Genomic DNA, 16,977 nt, shown 5'->3' on the forward strand with positions numbered 1-16,977 from the left:
GGAGATGTTTTATGAACAATTCAGTAATATTATGTGGACAGACCCATCAAGAATCGGGCTTTTAGATAATAACACTCTGTACCTTCGAGGATATGCACTTTTTAAATGTTTTTCAATACCAATCAAGCTTTCCTGATAAATACAGCAAACCCAAGGCAAGAGGACAGGGGGTGGTGTATGTTTATAGACAATGCATTAAAAAGGAAACAGATTATTTTATGGTGTACAGTAGGTATACAAAGTCGGACATTCTGTCCTAAAATAAACTCATATATTTATGTGTAATGTACTGTACTTTTTACACTGGTAAGTGGTGGGGACAGGAGCCTTTTGGTCGCAGCAATAAGTCTTACCTCCTTGCCGCAATATGGAAGTGCACTACTATAACAAAGCTTAAAATTAAGATTCATGCAAAATAATGGATCATGCTATAAACTCCAGAAAAAAATTATGGAAAATGCTATAAACTCCAGAAAAAAAGATCATAAGAAGGCATAGGAGAAGGAGGTCTTGTTCGGCAGTGGATTTATTTTGGCATTCGTATGAAATGTAAAAGTGTAAATATGTGCAGTTTTTGTTTTGTTTTGTTTTGTTTTTTTAATGTGATGCATCAGCGCATACTTGTTATAGATTACGTGTGTGACACACACACACACACACACACACACACACACACACACACACACACACACACACACACACACACACACACACACACAGTGGTACATCTGACTGTGACTGTAGACAAGTGGAGTCTATAGTTCGTGTTAATACATGGTTTTCATATTCATAACCAGCGGAGACAAAGGAGTCTTGTGAGAGCTGTCTGTTGCATTATACATTCAGTTTGTATTAGATCTCGTCTCTTCCATCTACTTTACCTAATACTGTTTAGGCAGAGATTGACCATATCAAATGTTGCAAAAATCCATTTCATTGTGGAAAATCAAATGTTTCCCTTTCCATTATAAATTACATTTTGTAATAGGAGAGACAGACTCAACTAATTCGATAACAATTTCAAATAATTCAAGCTTTCCACCTCCTCCCTCTTCGCATTGGAAAATTGCAATTATTTGATATAAATAAACTCTATGGATAGATTTAGTGGTATTTTGGGTATCCCAGTGATAGAGCCTTGTGGTATCGATGTATTCTTTACAGCTGGAGCTTCTGATGCTGTAAAATGGCGAGTTATAGATTTTAGTCTGCTCAATGTTACTCTTTAGCCTGCTTTCTATTGACCTTAAAGGAGTTAGGGGGAAAACACAAATTATTGGAACTTTTTCAATATCAATTTGAATATTAGTTGTAGTCTCAGAAGGAGGCAGATTGAGTTACAAAATATTATACAAATCCTGCTGCTGGGTAGGGAGAGAAAAGGAGGTTTGAATTGATTGTGCATACATCTTCCTGGCCGATGGAAGCATACTGTATTACAAGCCAATAATACCCTATACAGACATTTGTTATGGGCGGACTATAATTATTTGTTGAATTTTTACAGTTAAGTCACAGGTGGTTAAATAATTGGCCAAAATTGCTAAAGGATAGTTCATAGGATAAAGACTGAGATTTTTCTTTCTATGCATAGGTATTACCAGGAAATGCAAATTGCATATTGCTAAAGCTGCAATATAGATATATACATGCTAAACAGAGCTGACGGGGATAAAACAGTAGGGAGCACAGGAGCAGAAGGCCCTGCTTACAGGAACAGTGTGTCATATGATCGAGCTACAGTATAACTATAAGTGACAACCGCACACTACACAAATGTAACCCCGCATGCAGCCAATGAATCCGGCTATTGGATTATTGGGTTTCATGCAATAACAAAAGTGATCACTAATATGATCATAGAAAGATTAGGGTACTAGGTTAGGGAAATATACACCTGACACTTTAGCCGTGCTGTAATAATACTGAGGCAGTATGCAGGGTCACTTTTATATACCTCTCACACAAATACAGTGACAGATCTATTTATTTTCAAAAATTAGCCCCATCATATCGTCTGAAACCTGACACCCAGATGCACAACAGTTCTACAGAGGGACAAATGTCTGGCATGACAGCAGTCCGTTGAAAAGTTGCAGCTATGGGATAGTTTTCACCGCAGTCCATTAATATGGTGGTCTGGAGTCCTACAGCCCCTACGTTTAAAAATAAATAAATAAATAATAATAATAATAATAATAATAATAATAATATATTTTAATAACATGACGCTGTTAATATGCATGTGTAATATATATGTAAATCCTCATGTATGTGTAATATATATGTATATCCTAACAGAGTGTGTGTGTGTGTGTGTGTGTGTGTGTGTGTGTGTGTGTGTGTGTGTGTGTAGATATATAGCTATATACTGAAATCAGTTACGTTGCATATGTTTATGCGTCTAACATTTTATAAAATACTCCACGTGTCTTTCCAAGTATCTCGGTAGAGAATTAATTTGTGATAATGGTAATGGTGTGACTGGGTCAAGGCAATCAGCCAAGTGGAGATGCTATTATCATTCTCTGTTCCTAATTCTAGGAATGAAAGTTAGTCCCCAGTCATTGCACAACCACAGCACTTGTCTGGTACGTTGGTGCCCTGTCCTAGGTCCCTACACTGTGTGATGACCAGGAGTTGAAAAGAGAAAGGTACTTATCGATGTGCAGAGGGATGCTGACGTCAGGCTGTGCTGCTGTGAGACTGAGGCTGGCAGGAGGTCTGAGCCTGAGCTCCAATATTATCTGCAGCTTTTCAGCACTAGACACACCACAAAGCCAGGACCAGCACCATCAATTGGAGAGTGAGAGAGGACCTCCAGCCAGCAATCACACAGTCATTGTGTCCACAGGAAGGAGGGGAGAGGGAAAGAGAGAGAGAGAGAGAGAGAGAGAGAGAGAGAGAGAGAGAGGAGCAGGAGAGCTCATCAAGTCATGCAGGATTGACTGCAAAGGGGAAGGTAATCGATGGCAAAGCTTTGAATCTGAATTAGCCTGGAAAGCAAAAGGAGAAGAAAGGAGAGGAGGAGGAGGAGGGGGTAAATACGAGAAAACCTGCGAGGAAGATGGAACTTACAATGGAGAATTTAGGGAACATTCACAGTATGTCCCATTCCCAGGCTGGAGAGTTAATGAGCTCCACACACAGCAGACAGGTTTCCCACAGGAATCTGGTTTCTCACGGGCGACCTGCTATGGTGACTAGCATGGCTTCCATCCTGGACGGAGGGGAATATAGAGCAGAACACACCTTGGCTGGCCCGCTGCACCCTGCTATGAATATGTCATGTGAGTCCCCTTCGGGCATGAGCCTGAGCAGCACCTACACTACCCTTACCCCCCTTCAGCACCTGCCACCCATCTCCACGGTATCTGACAAGTTCCACCACCCGCACCACCACCACCACCATCATCACCACCATCAGAGATTGACTGGGAACGTGAGTGGTAGCTTTACCTTGATGAGGGACGAAAGGGGTTTAACATCAATGGGCAATATCTACAGCCACTATCCCAAAGACATGGCGACCATGGGCCAGTCGCTATCACCCCTGTCCAATGGCCTGGGCACTTTGCACAACTCACAGCAGTCACTGGGCCCATATGGCCCGGGTGGACATTTAAGCAACGACAAAATGTTACCACCAAACGGATTCGACTCCCATGCTGCCATGTTATCTAGGAGTGATGACCACCTGACAAGGAGCCTGGGTGCTCCGGGAGCTGGCATGATGCCCCCTCTGAATGGAATGCATCAACATGGGCACCACCACACTTCATCCAATGGCTCAATCCTTAGTGAAAGGGATAGACAAGCATCCACGTCTGGCTCTCAGGCTGGTGGCAATGGTCAAGTGGAGGAGATTAACACGAAAGAGGTTGCTCAAAGGATCACTGCAGAGCTGAAAAGATACAGCATACCCCAAGCCATCTTTGCTCAAAGGATCTTGTGCAGGTCTCAGGGAACCCTGTCTGACCTCCTCAGGAATCCCAAACCTTGGAGTAAGCTTAAGTCTGGACGAGAGACCTTCCGGAGGATGTGGAAGTGGCTACAAGAACCTGAGTTCCAGAGAATGTCTGCTCTGAGGCTGGCAGGTAAGAGCATACTGTAGTTACTACTTTGCACATAACAGCACAACTTCCTGCAGAAACAGTGTGTGTACACTATTCGGGGATAGGGTTCGCATTACTGCAAACGATACTGTTTGGCTGCAAATGTGTAGATCAGGTTTTAAATAGGGACCACATATATGCAGTGAAACTACAGCGCTACACATTCTTGATATCGCTTAAAATCATTTCAAGCGAATCTTTTCTGTAAATCGGGATTCGCGATCATACTATAAAATAATATTTTCACACCGTGTATACAAAGAGGTCTTTGCAAATACCATATACCCAGCATGACCAATGACATGATTCTCACACAATTCAATTCAGAGTTTTATACAAAATGGGATGCTACACCTGCCCAATGTGACCTGTTCATTTGATTATAAAACATTTCTGTACACAGCATACTACTACACTCAATACCCAACATAGTATCCATCTCATTGCACACGATCATAACACAATAACCTGACCAACATTACCTGGTCATAACAGAATTCTTCTACAGTATGTACAGACATAGGACATTACACTTACTCAGTATGGTCTTACCACTGGACATTCAAAATTCCATTTTATTATACCATTTACAGTCACAATGCACAAGTTAAATGCTATTACGCCCCAAAGAGATATTTTACTACAACTATGCAGGAATTTTACAGACTAGTAAAGCAGTACATATTTCTCCACATTAGCGAATCTGGATTTGCTTCCAATGTCCAACTAAAAAAAAATCGCCTTCCTTCGACATAGGCAGTGAATAAAGTTCTGCTAAACAGCCTTAAAGTTGGTATCTTTATCAAATCATCTACTATTTAAAGAAAACATAAATTACATTTTAGACCTTAACTGATAATAACACATATCAAGAACTTTGTGCAGGAGCCAACACAATACTGGAGAGCTGGTAAAAAACAAAACCCTGGGACTGATTCTGGACAATATGGTAATGGTAATTAATTTCCTGGTAACTCTGTAAACATTAGATAACACCTTGCTCATACTCATAAAATAAACACTTATCAAACTTGTTTTTGTCGGTAAGGACCTGGAAGTTGCATAGCTGCACAATATTGCAGTCTGCGTGTGATCCAGTGCTGTAGCTCGGCAAGGGTTAAATGATCAATTATCGTTTTATTATCATTCTGTTCACATCATTTCCCGAGCTGTCCACTCGCTTTGTTCTGTCAGCCTGGATGCAGCATCCAGGGTCACACTGCTATCCACTAAGCCTAACACGCGCAACATGCTTATTCTGTAACGGAAACTACAGGGCAGGACAGGACTCCTGGAGGGACACCACAGCAGGGAAGAGAACACATGCGGTTAGTTTGCAAAGAAAACAGACATCTTAAGATCTGCAACTGCTTATTACAATGCAGCATAAAGGGCAGCAATAAGGTGACGGTACAGTGCAAGGACCGGTGTATGAGCTGGGAAATAGAACGTTTCCAAACGTTAGTCTAATGTGGGGGAGCAGGCTATGGGGTCTCGAGTTTTTATAGAAAGTGGATTAGATCAGAGATGTAAGAATGTACCAGCTGATAAGTGTGAGAGTCTATGGACTCCTTTGTGGCGGGAGAATAGCCCTATTTTGAATTATTCAGTATATAAATGGGGTGACACACTAAATAGATTAATACTAAAATATGTAGGTTGGACAAGTAAAATCGAGGTGGGCAGTGAGTGACATACGGTGCCCTGGGCATACGGGTATAAAGCACGTGTGATACCCGAAAAAGAAAAGCTTTCACTGAGAAATAGCGGCCTGCTTGGGGAAACTGAGAGCAGTCAATGACATGGTCGGCAAATCCCTGTATATACCGGCATGGATGGTGTTGATAGAAGAGAATATACAGAGGTAATGTTAGAAAATTTTAGCATTTTAGAAAAAAAATGTCCTGGTGGGGTGTTACATAGGAAGAAATAAAAGTGGGGGTATCAGGAAAACAAAATCTCCTTCATAGATTCTCTTTCAGCTGCTCGCAGGCCTATCGATCCGTGCTAGGCCTCTTCATCTCACAAATGGCAGATCCAATCAATTATCTATAGCACACAGACAAGGCCACTAGGGATTCGTCCTCCTGTCCCACCGACTCTATCTCATCACAGCACTAGTCACAGTCCTGATCATTCCATCTCTCTCTCTCTCTCTCTCTCTCTCTCTCTCTCTCTCTCTCTCTCTCTCTCTCTCTCATATTTATTCACGTCTTGGTTTAACTATATATATATTTATATATATCTAGCTATCTGTCAGATAGATAGATATCACTACATGGATATCTATCTATCTATCTATCTATCTATCTATCTATCTATCTATCTATCTATCTATCTATCTATCTATCTATCTATCTATCTATCTATCTAATCTCACTGTCTCTTTTATACCCCTCCCTCTGACTTTCTATTGTATTACACATAATTTTGGGAAGATGAATTTACATACATGTATAACAGTGTGTGTTCTCAGCTATTTGTATGTAATGTCGCTATTGCGATGAATGCCACAGGTGAAACTTAAACGCAGGCCACAGAGAATAGCCGCATAAAAAATATAAATTTATAAAAATCTGCATCTATTTTACAAAACTAAACAAATATTTTCGATTTTCAAGAAGGTTGGTTCTCAGTGTATACAGTATATACTTATATGTTACAGTGTAAATAGCAAGTACGCGCATTTGCAGTTGCGTGACATAACTGCTTTCCCCAAGCTACTAGTATTGTTTACAAATAAAGAAGATTCTATCCCATGTGTTTACTTGTTGTTTTTTTGCTGTTTTTTTTTTTTTTTTTTTTTACATTTTTTGCATAACTGCATAAATAAAACAAGATACATATTATATTTTCATTTTATACACCCCAGACAAAATGTTATGTGTCCCATATGGAGGCCCAGAATGTCAAAGCAATGCTACTTACAATATATGGTTATTATATATGGTCGTTATTTGATATTAGGCAGCACAAATCCCTTACCTCAGAAGCAGCACAATGTAGTATTAAGCGATTTGGCAGTTTTCTGCTTTTCTCATTTTTCCTCTGACGTGACACTTTGCACAGATTTTCTTGTCGGTTAGTCCATCTTGTGTCCTATCTTTTTCTTCGTAGCTCCAGATTATGATCCGATTGCTCTTCATCTTTTAAATTGAGGCAACGTGTGTATTCTGTATTCATATGCATTTAGTGTAATTCAGATGGCTGTAATTAGGGCAGGATAGTGGCATCCTTTAGTTCCAGTCAATGCCCTATTGAAAAGCAGTTAATAGAATGCAAATTGTTCTGGCTTTACAAGGTTCTGGTAAATAAAGATTTAAACACTGCCACAATTGGCTGTTTAAGTACCTCTCTTGTTCAATCTAATTGAGCAGTTTTAGTTTTATATCTTGTTTACAAATATAAATAATAATCACCTGGAGACCACAGAAGTGATATCTGTACTCTATATTTAAATCTACACAACTACACGAAGCCATATCTATACTAAACATACCTAGAGGTACTTATATATTTTATACGCACGCACAATATGTAATGACATATGTACAGTGTAGTACACATACACACATCATTTGCTGGGATATTGAATGTGTGTAATCAGCTCTGGGGTTGCTGCCACAGAATTGACCAACATTTCCCTATGTACGTTTAATATGCCTTGCTAATATATTAATCAATGCTTCATAGAAACAAATGTATAAACCGCATATTAATAATTAACTATGGTTGTACGAGATTGCCTACGCTGCTCACAGTTGTGGACTCTGCCGTTTGGAAATATAAATCTGCAGCGTGAGCTGTGTAATCTGGTTATAGACAGACATCTGTTGCAATATTTTGTAACACTGTCGCTAATATTACTCCTTCCCCTCTACAAAATAACAGGACTCACCCGAAATGGATGAAAGTTTAGAAAATAGCACTTCTAAGTATCAGTTTTACAGAACCTACATACATGAAACTGAATATGTTATTTATGATTATATGCAATTGAAATAGTTTCTTTTACAGCGTAAAATGTGAGACTTTTGCGAGAATTTGAACAAATGTGGCATTAATTACGTTCACTAAATCCATTAACAACGCCATGCTAGAGAAAGCAATATAATACAGAGGCGGGTACTGTAAAAATGTTTTAATATGTGTTTATGCCGACATATTACAGATGGGATACGGTCGTTAGGGCGACACAGCTTAGGTTGACAGTCAGGTCGACCACTGAAGGTTGACATGCATTAGGTCGACATGGTCAATAGGTCGACAGGTCAAAAGGTTGCCTTACAGACCTATATTGCTACACACAAACATATATAGTTCTTATAAGTGTTTATTTTATAGTGGAATATTATTAAAACTGCACTATTGGGAAGGTATGGGGGAAAATCTGCATACTCTCTTGCATATACAATTCGCTGATCACATTTAAACTGGTAATTATATGGAAAGAGGAATTGGTTTGAGGTGGGAGAGGCATGCAACAAGAAGTGGATCAATAAATTCGAATTACTATCCTTAATTCATCACAGTCAAGAGAATCGATTTAATCTTTGGCTTCTTCAAATATTGTTTAGATTGCAAGTCTAAAGCGAAACTATATCCTAGGATACACACAAGCTTTTCATAGGTTCTATTTACATATTCACAAACAGACATGCTTACAGTATATATGAATAGCACATATTTATGTCTATATCTGTGTGTGTACATATGCCTCACTGTATCATGTGTATGTACACACACACACACACACACACACACACACACACACACACACACACACACACACACACACACACATATCTGTATAGTAACAATAAGTGTACTACAAGGGTGATCTTAATTACATCTCGTTAAAAGAACTCTGACACAGTCACAGCAGATAAAAGAGAAAAGAGACCGGGGAATTAGTTAAGGTTGTCAAATATAGATGCTCCATATCTCCTATTACTATAATTGTCTATTTTATTTATGGTTACAGATACTGTTCTCATTACATATACAAATATAACCTCATTCACTCCTACATATAATGCTTTTGTGTTTATCCCAAAATGACTAGGACAGGACAGGAAACTTGCTGACGTCACATGGTGTAATACAACCTTCGGGTAAGAACCTGTGGTGTGTGTTTGGGATTGCTTAACCTCTTCAACGTGAGTGACTGTCACAATAAATCCAGCCCATTCTAAGTAAACCTATATGTATACACTATTGATTGGAATTATTCCCCATTCGCCTTAATCTGTCAAAGCAGATCTGCATCTGAAAGCTTTTAGTTTTTAACAGGTGAGTCTGCCATTTTCGCTGTGGGGGATGGGCCGAGATCGCATAAACACAGTGTAACTTAACTTAAGCATGGATTTATTACATGGAATCCTGATATTATTGTATCATATTTTGTATCATATTTTTATACTGAGGTGTCAGTTATTTGTGTCGTAAAAATGCCACTGTTCATACATTTGGATTGGTTTTCTTTTATCACGCAGATCCCCTGGTTGTCACTATTGGTATTATGCATAAATACTGTCAAAGGTTATTTATTAGCATACTGAGAAATACATCAGCTCTGCAAGTCACACTGTGCAGAATACAGTACTGTACGTATTTTATATATTTACATGGCAGGTAGCATGCTTCTTACATGTGCATGATAAATCTATTTGCTCTAAGATAAACTAAGAATAACATGAATGGAATAGTGATAACTAAGACATGGTGACCTCTAGACTATGGACACATATTGTACACTTAAAAGCTGAGATCTCTTATATAATGTGTTTGTAGGAGAATTTGTAAATTAATTCAGAGTCAGGCCTTTTAGTCTGATATTCTCCTATCTTTTATTGTTAATCATTTTAATTTTTAGACAGTATCGAAGAATTTTGAAGACATTCTGGCCCTTGTACCATATCAAATTCAACAGCAATTGCTTATTTAACTGTGATATTGACATTATCAAAAATGTCATACAGTGTTTGAAATGCATAAAGATTTAATCAGCATTTCCAAAAACAATAGAAGAATGAGAATGATTAAGTCCTATGTGTTTATTGCAATATATGCACCGTCTGTGACAGTTATATCGTCATTATGTTTCTAGTACATTTTATTATGTACAGTGTATATGAAACTGCACCAAAGAGGGAAACAAAGCTTCATGCATGTAATCAATTAATTAAACATCAGTGAATAAGGATTTACCTGCAACATATTTAAACCTTGGTCTACAATACATTATGAGACTGATTGTGATTGTTGACTATATAGTTGTACTGCAGTACAGATCCCAGTAATGCTTTATTATGCCACCACTACATGTGTGTTTGTAGTGTTATGCCTGGATGTGCACCAAGATGGCATCTCTGCATCTATTTGTGAATCTGAGTTTTAAGGGTAACTGATAAGCAACTGTGAAGACATGACATATATGTACACAGGGCCACAGAAAATTTGCCAGAACACATATGTGCTTACATTTTATAGATGGCCCTAGTACTGTAGCTCAGAATGAGATTGCTCTTAAGAGGATTGGAAATGCTTGGCCCTTTCACAGTAATAATCACCATAATTGGCCAAAGAGGGCAACAGTATTGGTTGTGAGCTTCACATGATTAGTCATGCAAGACCATTCCCTTTAACATTCATGTTCAGTGTATGTGCATGTACCAAGATACAGACAGAGCACTTGGGGGCAGATGTATTAACCTGGAGAAGGCATAAGGAAGTGATAAAGCAGTGATATGTGCAAGGTGATAAAGGAACCAGCCAATCAGCTCCAATATGTAAATTAACAGTTAGGATCTGATTGGCTGGTACCTTTATCACCATGCACATATCACTGGTTTATCACTTCCTTATGCCTTCTCTAGGTTAATACATCTGCCCCTTGGTTCTCTACTGGGCGCACAGAAAAGCAAAGTCGTCTAAAACTGAGAAGCTGGATCAGTAATGTGACCCAGCTTTTTCTTCTCCTGTAAACCATTTGTCTATATTAGGGCATTATAGTGACACCAATAGTAAAAACATGAATACTTTGGAAAAGATTGTTTAATGATTAGGGCTGCCATGTACATTATACTAACTGTACCTTTCTACTTACAGTCTATGCATAGTACACAGGATCACATAGATATTTCAGCATGGTTAATACCAGGGGAAATACCTGTTTAGCTATATTAAACCAGTTTCTTTGCATCAGACATACAGGTTAGCATATAATCAGATGACAGTTCTCTCTCAGGTTAGCATTCTGTGGGAAAAATATTTTAACTATGGATGTCCACATTTTTTGGCTCCAAAATAATGGGAGCCAAGACACTGGCCAACTAGGATAGCATACAATTATATTACTATTTACAGCCAAGCAAGCTGATTAAGACTTATGAGGTTTGATGGTCACAGTTGTTCTTTGAGCTATCAAGGTGATATTACATGGAAGCACTTTGTGATGCCATAGATATCTGACATATACTGTACATGCTCTATTTGCATGCTAGGTCAGGTCATGAAATTTGGGTGAGATCTAGAAAACTCTGCTCACCGGTAAAGTGTGCAATGGTGCAGAGGTGTGTGTGTGTGTGTGTGTGTGTGTGTGTGTGTGTGTGTGTGGGGGGGGGGGGGGGGGGGGAGGGGGTACTAATTACCCAGGTCTGATGGAGGGGCTTATTGAGGGCCCAGCTCCATTCCCCCCTTACCTCACAGCAGCAACTGCAACCCTTCTCCTCAGCCTAGCACATGCTAAGGTGTGCTGGGCTGCAGTGTGGCCATGGAGGCACTTAAAGTGTATCAAAGAGAATGGGCCATGTCTATAGGTCTATAGAAAATCACAAGTAGATTTCTGTATGAGGAAAAGACAACTAATGAGCTGGGTTGCAGGACAGAACAGAGCATTTTTTTTATTTTTTTTTACCATGCACATTTTATTACTACTGGCTTTCAGGTGTTATTATTTAGCAACTTATTGTGGAACTGTAATACTCTTTACAAAATAGTTATTTTTTATTTTTTTTAATGAAATATGAGCACTAACTTGGACTCTAACAATTCCGGAAGTTACGGAACCCTGTATAGTTATACACATGTATAAGTGGCATAACAAGTATCTATCGCAACATCTTATCAAAGAAAAACATATTCCTGATTGCAAAATATAAAAAAAAATATACTCAAGTAAAATCATTTAAAAATAAATCTTACATAAGCAAATAACTTAGAACTGTTATTTCCCATTCATTTAGTATTCAGTATTTAATATCAAATCAGAGGCCTAAATTCATTAATTCCAATCAATTAGTAACATAGTAACATAGTTTCTGAGGTTGAAAAAAAGATAATTTGTCCATCGAGTTTAATCTATTTGTAGTCTCCTACGCTGTATTTTTTTAGCACTAATTTTATCTGATGTTAATGCATTTATTCCTCTATTTTTAATAACTATAGTGCCTGACTACGCACCATAACCCTGTATATCCTCATCCATTAGGAATTTACCTAGCCCATTCTTAAAAGTGCTGACTGAGTTCGCCATTGTTACTCTCTCAGGCAGGGAATTCCAAACATGTGTTGTCCTTACTGTGAAAAAACCTTTTCGCCTCTGTGTGCGAAATCTCCTCTCCTCCAACCTAAATGGGTGTCCATGTGTCCTCTGTGTTGATCTTACCAAAAACAGATCCCCAACAAGCTCTGCGTATTGTCCCCTTATATATTTGTAGATGTTGATCATGTCCCCTCTTAGTCTCCTCTTTTCCAATGTAAACATGCCTAGTCTTGCAAGCATTTCCTCGTATTCCAGGATCTCCATCCTCTTAATTAGTTTGGTCGCCCGCCTCTGAACCTTATCTAGTTCCAGGATATCCTTTTTGTAGTATGGTGCACAAAATTGTGCACAGTATTCAAGATGTGGCCTCACTAATGATTTATATAATGGGAGTATAACACTCTCATCACTTGCATCAATTCCCCGCTTTATGCATGCTAATACCTTGTTAGTCTTCTTTGCTGCAATCCTACTTTGGGTACGGCTACTCAGTTTGCTATCTATGTGGACTCCTAAGTCTTTTTCCAGTACAGAATCCCCTATTTTTATCCCATGTAGTATGTAGGTGATATTTTTGTTCTTGCTATCAAAGTGCATTACCTTACACTTGTCTTTATTGAAGCCTATTCTCTATTTTGCTGCCCATGCTTCCAGTTTAACTAAGTTGTTCTGAAGAGACTCAGCCCCCCCCCCCCCCCCTCAGTATTTATAATCTTACACAATTTGGTATCTTCTGCAAAAATTGACACCATGCTCTCTAGATCTACTGCTAAATCATTAATGAAAATGTTGAACAATAGTGGTCAAAGTACAGACTCTTGTGGCACACCACTCAGTACTTCAGTCCAATTTGAAAAAGTTCCATTTACCACAATGCGCTGCTCCCTATTATCTAACCAATTTCTGACCCTAGTGCATATTGTGCTCCCTAGCCATAGTTCTTGTAACGTATAGCTAAGTCTCATGTGCGGTATTGTGTCAAGAGCTTTAGCAAAGTCTAAAAAGATTACATCCACCTCCTTACCCTGATCAAGGTTTGCACTAACTGTTTCATAAAAGCCTAGTAAGTTTGTTTGACATAATCTATCCTTCACAAATCCATGTTGGTTCCTATTAATAACCTTATTGGTTCCAAGAAACTTGTGTATACTATCCCTTAGAATACCTTCCAGTACTTTCCTCACTATAGATGTAAGACTAACTGGTCTATAATTACACGGTTCAGCTTTACTTCCCTTTTTGAATATCAGCACTATTTCTGCTATAAGCCAGTCTCTGGGAACCATATTTGAATATAAAGAGAGCGTTACCAAATTTAAATATATACATTTAATAAATACAAATTACCACAATTGGTTCATAGACACATTTAAAAATTACAAACAGTTATATAGATAAAAGTCCCATATAAAAGTCACTTTGGGAACCATACATGATGTAAGTGAGTCATTGAAGATCAAAAATAGCGGTCTTGCTAGTTCAGAGTGAAGCTCCATGAGAACCCTTGGGTGAATTCCGTCGGGACCAGGTAACTTATTAATCTTAGTTGTTTCATAAGAATAATTGAATCACTAGGAACTGTCCTCATGATGGCATAGTCTGTTTTGTTGAAAGTGTTGTTTTTTAATGTGCTTAAAAGTAGAGATGTGCACCGGAAATTTTTCGGGTTTTGTGTTTTGGTTTTGGATTCGGTTCCGCGACCGTGTTTTGGATTCGGACGCGTTTTGGCAAAACCTCCCTGAAAATTTTTTGTCGGATTCGGGTGTGTTTTGGATTCAGGTGTTTTTTTTTCAAAAACCCCTCAAAAACAGCTTAAATCATAGAATTTGGGGGTAATTTTGATCCTATGGTATTATTAACCTCAATAACAATAATTTCCACTCATTTCCAGTCTATTCTGAACACCTCCCAATATTATTTTTAGTCCTAAAATTTGCACCAAGGTCGCTGGATGACTAAGCTAAGCAACCCAAGTGGGCGGCACAAATACCTGGCCCATCTAGGAGTGGCACTGCAGTGTCAGACAGGATGGCACTTAAAGAAATTGGCCCCAAACAGCACATGATGCAAAGAAAAGAGAAAAAGAGGTGCACTGTGGTCGCTGGACGGCTAAGCTAAGCGACACAAACACCTCAATATCACAGGAATTATTTGTTCTAATCAATGGTATTATTGGTCCAAATCACTGGAAGAAAATGACAAAATCACTGGAATTAAATGGCAGTAATGTCGGGAATTATATCAAATGGCAGTACCACTGGACATATACGGAAATGTCAGACAGGATGGCACTTAAAAAAATAGTCCCCATACAGCACATGATGCAAAGAAAAGAGAAAAAGAGGTGCACTGTGGTCGCTGGACGGCTAAGCTAAGCGACACAAATACCTCAATATCACAGGAATTATTCATTCTAAATAATGGTATTATTGGTCCAAATTACTGGAAGAAAATGACAAAATCACAGCAATTATTCATTCTAATCAATGGTATTATTGGTCCAAATCACTGGAAGAAAAAGACAAAAACACAGGTATTATTCATTCTAATCAATGGTATTATTGGTCCAAATCACTGGAAGAAAATGACAAAATCACTGGAATTATTCGTTCTAATCAATGGTATTATTGGTCCAAATCACTGGAAGAAAATGACAAAATCACTGGAATTAAATGGCAGTAATGTCGGGAATTATATCAAATGGCAGTACCACTGGACATATACGGAAATGTCAGACAGGATGGCACTTAAAAAAATAGTCCCCAAACAGCACATGATGCAAAGAAAAGAGAAAAAGAGGTGCACTGCGGTCGCTGGATGGCTAAGCTAAGCGACACAAACACCTCAATATCACAGGAATTATTCGTTCTAAATAATCAATGGTATTATTGGTCCAAATCACTGGAAGAAAATGACAAAATTACAGGAATTATTCGTTCTAATCAATGGTATTATTGGTCCAAATCACTGGAAGAAAATGACAAAATCACAGGAATTATGGAGACATAATGTTTTTGAATATAAATCCTAAAGCAGGTGGTGTATTAGAGCAAAAGAGTGCAAGAGACCAGCCATGCAGTTTCTGAAATATTATGACAAAATGTTACTGTATTTCATAAGCACTCATTCCTAACTCTGCTAAGTACTGTTTGGTATACTGTATCTGGCTTCCATGAGGTAGTTGTCCATTATTTCAGCTTCCATTGACGTTTTTGAAAGCGGTAGAAGTTATCGATTCTTTTTTTAAATTTTTATTTTCCCCTATTTTTAATTTTCTCCTGCATAGCCCAGTAAAATGTTGCAATGTTAAGTATTGACTTGTGCCTTCTGGGGGTACACTTCTTCACCAAACCCAGCCAAATCTCATCCTGATTCCTAACCCTTTGTTCCACGTTCTCTATGTACCCCATCTGTGTCACCCATGTCTGTCTACCCCTCCCCTTTAGATTGTAAGCTCTCACGAGCAGGGCCCTCTTCCCTCATGTGCTTATATACTGTTGGTCACCAAAATGCTGCACTGTAATACTATATATACTGCTCACAAAAATGCCGCACAGATATGGAATGGATACTTGCAGTGACACAGAGCTGCAAGATACAGCAATGGCCTACTGTACTGTACTGTACTATAATTATTATATACTGGTGGTCCCCAGTCCCCACAATGCAGCACACTGATCAGATATTTGCAGCACACTGAGCAGAGATATGGAGCGTTTTCAGGCAGAGAACGTAGATATTTTCAGCACACTGAGCACAGATATTTGCAGCACACTGAGCACAGATATTTGCATCACACTGAGCACAGATTATGGAGCTTTTCAGGGAGAGAACGCTGCCACGTCCTCTCCGATCAATCTCCAATGCACAAGTGAAAATGGCGGCGACGCGCGGCTCCTTATATAGAATACGAATCTCACGAGAATCCGACAGCGGGGTGATGACGTTCGGGCGCGTTCTGGTTAACCGAGCAAGGCGGGAAGATCCGAGGCTGCCTCGGAACCGTGTAAAATAGGTGAAGTTCGGGGGGGTTCGGATCCCGAGGAACCAATTCAACCAAACCCGCTCATTTCTACTTAAAAGTGCTACCAAAAATGTAGTTAGTTGTGTTATTTCACATATTGTCACTGGCGCTGTTCTCTGCTCAGCCCTCACCTTGACCCTGCACACTGTTTTGTTTAATTGTAGAAATACAGGTTGAGTATCCCCTATCCAAAATTAAAAATACCACATTTTTGAGTCCCCTACTGAGATAATGACATATATATTATATATTATGTGTATATATAGATATATAATATAACATATATGTATATG

The 16,977-nt window shown here is 38.8% G+C and overlaps 1 protein-coding gene across 1 annotated transcript in view; it reads left to right on the forward strand.

The window, feature by feature from the left end:
* Nucleotides 1-3,067: 3,067 nt before the first annotated feature.
* Nucleotides 3,068-16,977, forward strand: part of ONECUT3 (one cut homeobox 3) — a 31,712-nt gene continuing 17,802 nt past the window's right edge. Inside the window, exon 1 of the mRNA XM_063955397.1 lies at nucleotides 3,068-4,097. Coding sequence (XP_063811467.1) covers nucleotides 3,068-4,097 — 1,030 coding nt within the window. The remainder of the gene's footprint in view (nucleotides 4,098-16,977) is intronic.

Source organism: Pseudophryne corroboree, chromosome 1, assembly GCF_028390025.1.
Source record: "Pseudophryne corroboree isolate aPseCor3 chromosome 1, aPseCor3.hap2, whole genome shotgun sequence".
Taxonomy (NCBI): domain Eukaryota; kingdom Metazoa; phylum Chordata; class Amphibia; order Anura; family Myobatrachidae; genus Pseudophryne; species Pseudophryne corroboree.